The sequence below is a fragment of the Oxyura jamaicensis genome, unplaced genomic scaffold, assembly GCF_011077185.1.
Source record: "Oxyura jamaicensis isolate SHBP4307 breed ruddy duck unplaced genomic scaffold, BPBGC_Ojam_1.0 oxyUn_random_OJ101838, whole genome shotgun sequence".
Classification (NCBI taxonomy): Eukaryota; Metazoa; Chordata; class Aves; order Anseriformes; family Anatidae; genus Oxyura; species Oxyura jamaicensis.
The window spans coordinates 11100-23055 of NW_023312207.1; the positions used below are offsets into that span (position 1 = coordinate 11100).

The 11956-nt window shown below is 65.7% G+C and overlaps 2 protein-coding genes across 7 annotated transcripts in view; one reads left to right on the forward strand and one right to left on the reverse strand.

The window, feature by feature from the left end:
• The window catches only part of LOC118160130 (interferon regulatory factor 5-like), a 6226-nt gene extending 577 nt beyond the window's left edge, over window positions 1–5649 (forward strand). Inside the window, exons 2-9 of one of the 6 annotated variants that reach the window (XM_035314662.1) lie at window positions 307–327; window positions 903–1144; window positions 1924–2107; window positions 2741–2793; window positions 2896–3232; window positions 3921–4313; window positions 5183–5301; window positions 5376–5649. In XM_035314662.1, coding sequence (XP_035170553.1) covers window positions 971–1144; window positions 1924–2107; window positions 2741–2793; window positions 2896–3232; window positions 3921–4313; window positions 5183–5301; window positions 5376–5603 — 1488 coding nt within the window. In that variant the 5' untranslated portion in view covers window positions 307–327; window positions 903–970 and the 3' untranslated portion in view covers window positions 5604–5649. Of the gene's footprint in view, window positions 1–306; window positions 328–894; window positions 1145–1923; window positions 2108–2740; window positions 2794–2895; window positions 3233–3920; window positions 4314–5182; window positions 5302–5375 lie in introns of all 6 variants that reach the window. The other 5 variants (XM_035314666.1, XM_035314661.1, XM_035314664.1 and 2 more) reach the window with 5 other exon arrangements.
• Window positions 5650–6441: 792 nt separating this feature from the next.
• Window positions 6442–11877, reverse strand: LOC118160131 (transportin-3-like). Its single transcript, XM_035314668.1, has 12 exons — window positions 11790–11877; window positions 10912–11003; window positions 10364–10440; window positions 10102–10162; window positions 9683–9823; window positions 9204–9320; window positions 8834–8928; window positions 8527–8683; window positions 8005–8172; window positions 7697–7809; window positions 6888–6979; window positions 6442–6774 (listed from the first exon to the last, which is right to left on the reverse strand). The coding sequence occupies exons 2-11, from the start codon at window positions 10924–10926 to the stop codon at window positions 6919–6921; spliced, it is 1005 nt and encodes a 334-aa protein (XP_035170559.1). The 5' UTR covers window positions 10927–11003; window positions 11790–11877; the 3' UTR covers window positions 6442–6774; window positions 6888–6918.
• Window positions 11878–11956: the final 79 nt, after the last annotated feature.

The window sequence follows — 11956 nt, forward strand, 5'->3', positions numbered from 1 at the left end:
GGGGGGGGGGGGCGGGGTGGGTGGCCAGAGGTGACCGTGGGGGATGGGCGTGATGGGCCAGCAGAGGTGGCCATGGGGGGTGGGGGACCACGGGTGGCCGGGGGGTCCTCAGTTGGGCCACCTCAGTTGGCCATAAGTGGTCATGGTGGCCACGGGTGATGGGTGGCCATGGGTGATGGGCGTGATGGGCCACCAGAGGTGGCCATGGGTGGTCATTGACCATGGGGGGTGGGGGACCACGGGTGGCCGGGGTGTGATGGGCCACCTCAGTTGGCCATAGGTGGTCATGGTGGTTGTGGGTGATGGGTGACCACGGGTGACCAGAGGTGTTTGGGTGTGATGGGTCACCAGAGCTGACCACGGGTGATGGGTGACCACGGGCGTTGGGTGACGGGTGATCATGGGTGGCCGGGTGTGATGGGCCACCTCAGTTGGCCATAGGTGGTCATGGTGGCCGTGGGTGATGGGTGACCACGGGTGATGGGTGGCCATGGGTGCCCGCAGGTGGCCAGGTGCGATGGCTCACCTCAGTTGACCATCAGCGTTGGGTGGCCATGGGTGATGGGTGGCAGTGGGTGACAAGAGGTGGCCGGGTATGATGGGTCACCACAGATGACCACAGGTGATGGGTGACCACGGGCGTTGGGTGACCACGGGTGATGGCTGACCGTGGGTGGCCAGGCGTGGTGGGGCACCTCAGTTGACCGCAGGTCATGGCTGACCATGGGTGATGGGTGGCCATGGGTGATGGCTGACCACGGGTGCCCACAGGTGGCCGGGCGTGACGGGTCACCATGGGCGATAGGTGGCCAGGGCCGAGTGTGACGGCTCGCCACGCCTGGCCACGGCTGATGGGTGGTGACCAGAAATGACCACGGCTGGGTGTGACGGGTCACCGCGTCTGACCACAGGTGACCGGAGCTGATCGGAGGTGACCACAGGTGACCGTCGACCACCGCCCCCACCCGCCATGACGGCGCCGCAGCGCCGCGTCCGCCTGAAGCCGTGGCTGCTGGCGCAGGTGGAGAGCCGGCGCTACCCGGGGCTGCAGTGGGTGGACAAGCGGCAGCGCCTCTTCTGCATCCCCTGGCACCACGCCACGCGGCACCTCCCGCCCCAGGAGGACGACGGCACCATCTTCAAGGTGGGACCGCGCCGCGCAACGCGCCTAACGTGGCCCCAGCCGCCCCGCCTCGAACGGGGCCCGTCCGTGGCCCTAACCCCAATGAGCCCGTCCGTGACCCCAACCCTAATGAGCCCGTCCGTGGTCCCAACCCTAATGAGCCCGTCCGTGACCCTAACCCTAATGAGCCCGTCTGTGACCCCAACCCTAATGAGCCCGTCCGTGGTCCTAACCCTCATGAGCCCGTCCGTGACCCCAATCCTAATGAGCCCGTCCGTTACCCTCTCCTAGTGACCCCAACCCTAATGACCCTGACCCTGTCTCTAATGACCCCATGTCTAATGACTCCATCCGTGATCCTAACCCTAACGGCCACAATGCTAATGAGCCCCCCCATGATCCTAACCCTAATGACCCCATCCGTGAACACAACCCTAATGACCCCACCCCGTCTCTAATGACCCCATCCATGATCCTGACCCTAATGAGCATAACTCCAACAAGCCTATCTGTGACCCTGACCCTAACGACCCCTTCCATAGTGACCCTGACCCTAACGACCCTATCCCAACTGCCCCTAACCCTAACGACCCTTTCCATGGTGACCCTGACCCTAATGACCCTTTCCCTGATGACCCTAATGACCCTATCCCAACTGACCCCAACTCCAGTGACCCTGCCCCTAACGACCCTTTCCATGGTGACCCCGACCCTAACGACCCTACCCCTAGCGACCCCCCACCCTAGCGACCCTTTCCCCGACCCCAAACCCCTGACCCCGTCCCCCGCCGCGCCCCCAGGCGTGGGCCACGGAGACGGGGAAGTTCACGGAGGGGGTGGACGAGCCCGACCCCGCCAAGTGGAAGGCCAACCTGCGCTGCGCCCTCAACAAGAGCCGCGAGTTCCGCCTGCGCTACGACGGCACCAAGGACGCCCCCCCCAAGCCCTACAAGGTGTACGAGGTCTGCGAGGCCGACGGCGCAGGTAGGGGGCCCCCGGCTCCACCCCACAAGTCCTGAGCGCCCCACGGGGCCACAGGGTCCTACGGGGTCCCGGTGCACCCCAAAGCTCCAGCACCCCACAAGGATCTGGCACCCCCTGGGACCACCAGCACCCTACAGGTTCCTGGAGGTCCCATGGGGCCCCAGCACCCCACAAGGATCTGGCACCCCACAAGTCCCCGACACCCCATGGGACCCCCAGCACCCCACAAGTCCCTGACACCCCATGGGACCCCCAGTACCCCACAAGTCCCTGACACCCCATGGGACCACCAGTACCCCATGGGACCCTCAGCGCCCCACAAGTCCCCGACACCCCATGGGACCCCCAGCGCCCCACAAGTCCTCAGTGCCCCACAAGTCCCCAGCACCCCATGGGACCCCCAGCGCCCCCCAAGTCCTCAGCACCCCACAAGTCCCCGGCACCCCATGGGACCCCCAGCGCCCCCCAAGTCCTCAGTACCCCACAAGTCCCCGACACCCCATGGGACCCCCAGCGCCCCACAAGTCCCCGGCACCCCATGGGACCCCCAGCGCCCCACAAGTCCCCGGCACCCCATGGGACCCCCAGCGCCCCACAAGCCCTCAGCGCCCCGTTCCCCTCTCTCCCTCGCAGACGCGGTGGCCGGGGACGACTTCGTCTGCGGCGGGGAGGAGGACGTGAGCCAGGTACCTACGGGGCAACGGGGGGGGGGGACACGGACAGCCCCCTGCCTGCCCCACACTTGGGGGTCCCCCACCCCATAACTGCCCACGCTCTCTGCCTCCCAGCTGCAGAAGCTGATGTCCCTCAGCATCGACGGTGAGCCGGCCGTGGGGGGCGCCCCATGGGGGGGCGGCGAGGTGGGGGCATCCCCGGCCGCCCCCCAACCCCGCTGCCCCCCAGACGCCACCGTCCACACCGGGGACCTGCTGCCCCCCTACCCCTGGCCCAAGGAGGAGCCCCCCTTCGGCAGCGGCTGCCCCATGGGGCCCTTCCTGCCCGGGGGGGCGGTGGCGGCCCCCGAGCTGCCCCCCGGCGCTGCCGGCACTGCGCCCCCCCCGGCCACCCTGGCGCCCATGGAGCACGGGGTCCCCAACCTGCTCATCAGCCCCCACTTGCTGCCACGTGAGCACCCTGGGGTGGGCGTGGGGTGGGCGTGGGGTGGGCGGGCATTGGCCACGGGTGTGGGGTGGCTGTGGGGTGGGCGTGGGGTTGACAGCCATGGATGACAAGGGGGGGGCGCATGGGGGTGGCCATGGGGTGGTTGGTGATGGCCATGGGTGGTTGGACGTGGCCATGGGGTGGTTGGACGTGGCTGTGGGGTGGCCATGGGGTGGTTGGACGTGGCTGTGGGGTTGACAGTGGTGGAGGACAGTGGGGGAACATGGATGTGTGGGGCCGTGGAGGGGCTGGGCAGGGCTGTGGCCATTGGCCATGGGTGTGAGGTGGCCGTGGGGTGGTTGGGACACGGGTCTGAGGTGGCCGACCGTGGCCTTGGGGTTGCCATTGGGTGGTTGGTTGTGGGGTTGGCAGCGATGGATGACACCGGGGGGGCATGGATGAGGCCAGGGGGTGGCTGAAGGTGGCCATGGGGTGGTTGGACGTGGACGGGCACGGGGCTGACGTTGGGGTGGCCGTGGGCTGGCTGGTCGTGGCCGTGGGGTGGCTGGGGGTGAGAGGGCACGGAGGGCTTGGGGTTGGCCGTGGTTTCTGACGACAACGGGGGCACAGCTACGGGGCGGCCGGACCCGGGGTGCCCTCGGGGCGCTGCCGGCGCGCGGCTCAGGCCCCCGTGTGTCGTCCCCCCCCCCGGCAGTGACCGACCTGGAGCTCAAGTTCCAGTACCGGGGCCGCCAGGTCTGCGTCCTCACCATCAGCAACCCCCACGGCTGCCGCCTCTTCCACAGCAGCCTGGAGCCCACGCAGGAGCAGGTGGAGCTCTTCGGGCCGCTGACGCTGGAGCAGGTCCGCTTCCCCGCCGCCGACGGCATCCCCAACGAGAAGCAGCGCTTCTACACCCACCAGCTGCTGGACGTGCTCGACCGCGGGCTCATCCTGGAGCTGCAGGGCCAGGACATCTACGCCATCCGCCTCTGCCAGTGCAAGGTCTTCTGGAGCGGGCCCTGCGCCGCCCACCGCGCCGGCCCCAACCCCATCGAGAGGGAGAAGAAGACCAAGCTCTTCAGCCTCGAGGGGTTTCTCAACGGTGAGGGGCGGGGGGGCAGAGGTCGGGGTCGTCTCCTGTGCCCCCCCGCCGTGGGGATGGGGACGTCGTGTTGGTGTAGGGGACGTCACGGTGGCTTGGGGGACACCTCGTTGGTGTGGGGGACACCAAGGTGGTGTGGGGGACACTGTGTTGGTGTGGGGGACACTGCGTTAGTGTGGGGGACATCGCGTTGGTGTGGGGGACACCTCGTTGGTGTGGGGGACATCACATTGGTGTGGGGGACATTGCGTTGGTGTGGGGGACACCTCGTTGGTGTGGGGGACATCACGTTGGTGTGGGGGACATCAAGGTGGTGTGGGGGACACCTCGTTGGTGTGGGGGACTCCAACCAGCACACGGGGACCTGCTGGGGTGGAAGGTCACCATGATGCCATGGGGGACACCTCGTTGGTGTGGGGGACACCAAGGTGGTGTGGGGGACATCAAGGTGGTGTGGGGGACACCTCGTTGGTGTGGGGGACACCATGTTGATGTGGGGGACATCGCGTTGGTGTGGGGGACACTGCGTTGGTGGGGACATCGCGTTGGTGTGGGGGACACCACATTGGTGTGGGGGACATCGCGTTGGTGTGGGGGACTCCAACCAGCACACGGGGACCTGCTGGGGTGGAAGGTCACCATGATGCCATGGGGGACACCACGTTGGTGTGGGGGACACCTTGTGGGTGTGGGGGACACCAGCTGGAAGATGGAGCCTGGATGTCCTGGGGGGACTCAGGCCACTGGGGGGGACACGGGGCAGCACATGGGGACCGGGTGGCACAGGGACAACGCCAGCACGGGCACTGCCCCCAGAAGGAGCACCAGCAGGGCCGGCGCTGCCCCTCACCGCGGCGCCTGCCCCCCAGGCTTGATCCTGTTCCAGAAGGGGCAGACCACCACGCCGCCCCCCTTCGAGATCTTCTTCTGCTTCGGCGAGGAGTGGCCGGACCAGAAGCCCAAGGAGAAGAAGCTGATCACGGTGCAGGTGAGGGGACGAGCGGCACCGCGCCGGGGGCACCGGCGGCAGCGCCGGGGCTGACGCCGGGGGGGCTCTTGCAGGTGGTGCCGGTGGCGGCGCGGCTGCTGCTGGAGATGTTCTCGGGGGAGCTGTCGTGGTCGGCCGACAGCATCCCGCTGCAGATCTCCCACCCCGACCTGAAGGACAGGATGGTGGAGCAGTTCAAGGAGCTCTACCAGCTCTGGCAGAGCCAGCAGCGCCTGCCGCAGCCCCCGGCGCGCGCCGAGCCCGGCCCCTGGGCGCTGCCGCCCGGGTCCCTGCCCCAGTGAGGGGACCTGGGGGACGGCCCCGCGGCGCCCGATGCCACCGTGGGGCTGGGGGAGATGGGGACACCCGGCACCGCGGGACCACAACGGGGCAGGGACGGGGCCGGGCTTGCCCACCGGGGAGCCGTCACTGGGCTACACGGGACCAAGAGCGCAGTGCCGCAGCCCCCCGGCAGGTTTGGGGAGAAACGGCGAGAAATTGGGGCCAGGATGAGGACACCCAGCGCCAACGGGCCCAGGAGGGTGAACGGCCCTGGGGACAGCGGCGCTGCGGGGACACCGCAGCTCAAGGACCGCCGCCGCCGCCGCTCCAGGCCCTGGGTGCCCCTCCAGCCCCGCCGCCCTCCCCAGCCCGCGTGCACCCAAGAACCAGGCGGGGCCGGGGGTTTTTTAATTTATTTTTCTTTTTTTTTTTTGGAATTTTTGTGTTTAATTGTTCTCGAGATGGCTACAACACCAGACGGAACAGCATGCGCGCCCGCGGGGCCCCGCGCGCCCGGGGCCGTCTCCCAGCCCTGTCCCTGCACTCGCTCGAGCCGTCACCGCCGCGCTCGGTCAAACCCCAAAGAAACCAAATAATAATAAAAACCAAAAAAAAAAACAATCCAAAAAGAAAAAAAGGAACTAAAAAAAAAGAAAAAAAAATATAATATATATATTTAAACAGTCTGTCCCGCCTGCGTCTGCTCCAGGAGGCCGCCGCCGCCGCGCGTCCCCGGGCCGAGCCCCGGCCTCCCCCTGCTGCCCACACGAGGGGCCGGGGGGGGGTGGGGGGCGCCCAGCAGCCCCCCCCTCGCTGCTAGGTACACTGGAAACCCCCTGGTTCCTGAAGGAATCGGTGTTTATTTCTTTAGTTTTCATTTCACAGAAAGTTTTCTACTTTTGCACTCTTTGTTTTGCTGCCAGGCAAATTCGTGTTCTGCCGGTGGTTCTGGTTCCTGGTGGCTTTGTTTTCGTGTGTTTTGTTTTTTGTATTTTATTTTTTTTTGTATTTTTTCCCCCGTTTGTTTTCTTGTTTGGGGGCCGTGGCGCAGCCGCGGGACGCGCCGAGCCCTCCTCCGGCACGCGGCGGCTGCCCGGGCTGGCGGGACGCGCTGGAGCGAGTGAAAGCCCTCGGCCGCGACGAAGGTTGCTGATTGTGGGACACGTTCTCGTTTTCTTCGTTTCCTGTCTTCTTCTAATTAAAAGACATTCCTGGGAGGGGAGGGAGGGAGGGAGGGAGGGAGGGGGTCAGGGTGGCAGCGGGGTGGCGACGCCGCGGCGTGCCGCTGCGGCCCCCAGCCCTACCTGGGAGATGGGCGCCGCGCCGGTGCCGGAGCTATCGGAAGAGGCGGGTGAAGTCCCTCAGAGCCCAGCAGACCTGCTTACATTCCTCGGCGCTGCAAGAGGAAGGAGGGCTGCGTCAGGGGAAGGGCGTGCAGGGCGGCCGGGGAAGGACAGAGGGACTGGCCGGGGACCTGAGGCGCAGTTTTGGCTTCCCCAAAGCTGGGGCGATGCCCAGCAGCGGGGGGGTGCAGACACAGCCGGGACACGAAGGCAGCGGTGAGCCCCCCGGGGAGACCGGGGTGCCACCCCCACGCCCCCCGGGCTCGGAGCTGGGCTCATCGATGCCACAGGGAGCGGCCCGCTGGGATCGGCGAGCGGGAGGCGCGGGCAGGGCGTGCGCAAGGCGCCGGCACCACGACGCCGCGGTGGCAGGAGAGGAAAAACCTGTCGGGGCCGGGAACGCCGCCGGCGGCCCCACGGCGCGAGGCTGAGTCGGCGGCCGCGCCGGTGCCAGGGGTAAGGTCCCACCAGGACCCGGTGCCGGGGGACAAGCCGTGTCCGTGCAGGATGCCCCGCACAGGAAGGGTCTGAAACCCTCGGGGGGGGTCCGTGGGTGGCCGCAGGGAACTGGTGGGGCCGGAGGGGCAGCCCCGCACGGACGGGCACCGCTCAGCACCAGCGGCGTGGTTTGGGCTGGAAGGGGAAGGATGCGGGCGCTGGGGCCGGGCCAGGACAGCGGGAGAGGGGCGAGGCTCCCCTCCAAAGTGGGGGTCCGCAGCCCCCTGCCCGTGCTGGGTTTAGCGAGAGGGGTTTTTCCCCCGCCGCCTCACCTCGTGACCTGCTTGTGGAAGTCTGTCAGCTGCTTGTGTGTGACCTGGATGGCTCCCCCCGTCGTCTCCTTCGGTAAGCCCTTCAGGGAATTCTCCAGCCAGCGACAAAACGTCTGCGGGAGGAGGAGGAGGAGGAGGAGGAGGAGAGGCAGCGGCTCAGCACCACGGGAGGCACCAGGAGAAAGCCACGCTCGATCCGAGCAGCGTTTGCCCCCCGTCCCATCACGAGGAGGACCCCCGGGGCCGTGCCAGAGCCGAGGTCCCAGCACAAGGAGGACCCCCGGGGCCGCACCGCCCGCCCCTCTCACCGGCCGGTCGATCTGCATGATCTCCCAGAGCACCTCGGCGACGTCGGGCAGGGTGTAGGGGGGCAGGCAGAAGCAGCACGTGTGCAGCAGCTGGTTGACGAGCTGCTGGCCCAGCTGGTTCATCACCTGCCCGATCAGCTCCTTCCGCACCTCAAAGTCCTCCTCGTGCTGCAAGGGGGGGGTAAGAGGAGGGTGAGGTGGTCAGGTCGGGGGGCAGCGCCCCGGGCATCTCGTGGAATTAAGAGAATCACAGAATGGTTTGGGTCGGAAGGGCCCCGGCAGCAAGCTGGGAGCTCTCCCCGGAGCCTTCTCCTCTCCAGGCTGAGCACCCCCAGCTCCCTCAGCCCCCCAGCAGAGGGGCTCCAGCCCCTTGATCAGCTCCGTGGCGTCCTCCGGCCTCGCTCTGCCACGTCCCTGTCCTGGTGCTGGGGCTCCGAGAGCACCCAGCAGCGACCGACATGGAGGAGGAAGGCATCCCACGGGGACCGACCCCCTCCCGTCCCCCCCCCGCGGGACACTCACGTCGTTGGCCACCCCGGTGTGGATGAGGTCGCGCAGGAACTTCATGACGCTGCAGTTGGCGTCCCGGTGGTCCAGGGTGGTGGCGGCGATGGCCCACTGCAGGATGGGGATCATCACCTGGCTGCGCAGCAGGGTGACGGGGCTGCGCTGGATGAACCTGCGAGGGCACAGGGGGGGGGGACACGAGGGGTCACCGGCACGCGGCCGGATCCTGCCTCCTCCGCCTGCCCACGGGGACGGGCGCGCTGCCCTTGGCGGCGCCGGGAAGGCTCCAGGAAGGAGAAGGGGGCGAAGGGGAGCAAGGAACCTGGCTGCGAGTCGGAAGAGGTCGTCCACGGTGTCCGGGTGGTTCTGGAGGCCGTTGGGCTGCTCGAGGAGCTGGAAGGTGGGGATGCAGAGCGCCTAGGAGAAGGGGCACGGGGATCTGTTAGCAATTAGCGGGCAGGCAGCGAGGCCCCATGGTGCCAGTGGCCCGTGCAGAGGACATCGGTGTCCGGCCTGGCCGTGCTCTGCCTTCCCCTTGTCTGAACCCTCCTCTCCACGGGCAAACCTCCAGCACCATGGGGACCGGGTCAGAGCCCTGCTTCTCCCCACGGCCACCGCTGCCACCACCCGGGGGACCGGGCTCTGCCCTGGACACGTCCCAGCAGACCCGCGGGTGGACCCGCAGCGATCACCTGCAGCATGTCGAGCAGCCCCTGCCGGCAGCCCTCCTCCATGCCGTACTCGTCCACCAGGATGCTGCCCAGGTAGAGGAAGCAGGAGTGCTGGTGCGCCCGGTACACGTTCACCATCTGCGGGGAGAGACGCGCGACGTGACGCCTGCCCGCAGCAGCCACCGCTTCCAGACCCCCGGCCCCTAGCTGAGAGCCACCCCCGGGAGCCCCCAGCCCTATCGGGGGCACATCCCGGAGCGCGGGGGCTGGCTCGGGTCTCTTCTTGTGCTCCGGAGCTGAGCGCTGCCTCCCCGGGGAGCCGCAACGCCGCCGCGCGCTCCTCGCACCCTTTTTAAATCACAGCCAGCGCCGCCGGGCTCGCGGGCGGTTCAGAGCTCCCTGCCTGCGCCCACGCGGGTTGGTGCAGGAGCTCCCGGCGCTTTCCCTCCGCGCTCACCGCGGCGCCGGCGCCCGTCCCGGCCGCGTCCCCGTCCCCGTACCTGCGTGACGAGCGGCTGCAGCAGCGCGGCCGAGCCTTTGCCCACGCAGCGGACGGCGAAGCGCAGGCAGCGGCAGCAGCGCTCCACGATGCGGTTATCGGCACTGTGTTTGTTCAGGGTCTCCGACAGCACGGGCCAGATCTGGGAGCGGAGGGGGAAGGGTGAGCGGGGGCGGAGGGGGGAGGAAACGGCACGCGGGACGCCACCACCCCTCGGACCGAAAAATGGATGAAGTTGACCCAAAAGCTGGCAGGGAGATGCCCCTCGGGTGCGGGTTACGGGGTGTGTGAATCAGCTCCGTGCAGGAGCAGGGAGCTCAGCTCCAAAGCTCAGGGACAAGACCAGCGTGGCACCTCCAGCAGCACCGTCCCCCCAGCCCGACGTCGTGTCCCCCCCGCCCCGAAATTCCCCAAACTCACCTCCTGAATGACTTTTTGGCACGGGTGGATCTGCCCGTTTTCTACGATGGGATTGGTATGCCTGCGAAAGGCAGGAAAAAGGTCAACCCCCCTTCCTCGCCACCGTCAGTTCGGGGTTGTAAAGGTAAGAAAAGGGGCTGGGAGGCCCAGCAGCCACAGGGGCGGCGGGGAAGGGGCCGGGAACAGGCTCAGAGGGGCCAGGACCCCGCGGCTCAGCCCCCGTTTGGGGGGGCGGAGGCTGCTCGGGCTGCGCCCCCCGTACCTAAATATGACGGCGAGTCGGTCCAGGGGCACTGTAGGGTCTGAGGAGAGGCCGTTGCTCGGCTCCTGAGAGAGCAGCTGGAAGAAAAGGAAACGCGGGGACGTCAGGGATGCGCGCGTGATCGTATCCCTCCAGCCCAAGGACATTTCTCCATCCCAGCCAGAAGCGGGAGCGTCACCGCAGCTCCCGGCACGGAAAACCTTTGCCCAGGACCCGAGCGGCTCCCGGCCTCGGCCCCACGCACGTGGGTTACTCCAAAAGCTCGGGGGGAGCTTTTCCCCTTCCCTCTCCACACCCCGAGCCTCCTCTGGGGTGACCGAAGCGGTCCCTGCTCTCCCTGACCCCCCTTCTGCCCCCGAAGCCCCCCAGGGCCCCATTTTGGGGACCTGCCGCAGCGCAGAGGCCGCCGGCTGCGTCCCGGGGGGGGGCTCAGGAAGGCTCCCGGCGCACTCGGTGGTCTCTGGGGACCCAGATCGCTTCCTCCCGTCCCGCTGCTCAGCGCCTCGAACCCCTTTAAGCCCCCCCCCGGGGCTGGGGCCGGGCCGTACCTTCTTCAGCGCCATCACCTGCACGGCGCAGAGCTCGCTGAGGCACTCCGCGATCTTCTCCAGGGGCAGCCTGGCCAGCACCAGCGCGGTGCCTGAAACAAGAACGGGGGCAGGAATCAGGACCGCCCGCACCAAGACGCTCTCTTTTTTTCCAATCCCGTCATTTTTCCTCCCTCTTTTTTTTTTTTCCAATCCCTTCCCTTTTCCTCCTTTTTTAAAACCCTTTCATTTTTCCTTTTTTTTATCCATCCCTTCCCTTTTCCTCTCTTTTTTTCATCTCTTCTCCTTTCCCTTTTTTTCCATCCCTTCTCTTTTCTTCTTCTTTTAAAAATCCGTTCCATTTTCTTCCTTTTTCTTTAAATCCCTTTCCTTTTCCTCCTTTTTTTTAATCGCCTTTTTCCTCTTCTTTTTTAATCCCTTTTCCTTTTTTTAATCCCCTTTTTCCTGTTTTTCTTAATCCCTTCCTTTTTCCTCTTAATCCCTTTTTCCTCTTGTTTCAATCCCCTTTTCCTCTCTTTTTTCAATCCCCTCCTGTTTCCTTCTTTTTTTTCAATCCTGTTTCCTCTTTTTTCAATCCCTTCCCTTTTCCTCTTTTTTCCCTTATTCCCCTCCTTTTCCTCTCTTAATCCCTTCCTTTTTCCTCCTTTTTCTCTCTTAATCCCTTGATTTTTCCCTTTTTCCTCTTGATCCTTTCCGTTTTCCTCTCTTTTTCCTCTTAATCCCTTCCCTTTTCCTCTCTTTTTTCAACCCCCTCCTGTTTCCTCTCTTTTTTTCAATCCCTTCCCTTTTCCTTTTTCCCTTATTCCCTTCCCTTTTCCTCTTTTTTTTCCCTCATTCCCCTCCTTTTTCCCCTTTCTCACCTTTTCCCCCTCGCTTACCCTTGAGCAGCCCCACGGCAGCCTCCGGAGAGAGCGTGAAGGAGTCAAGGGAGCGGGCGATCTCCAGCAGCCCGTGGGAGCCCTTTGTTCTCCTTTTTCCTCTTAATCCCTTCCTTTTTCCTTTTTCCTCTTAATCCCTTCCTTTTTCCTCTCTTTTTCCTCTTAAT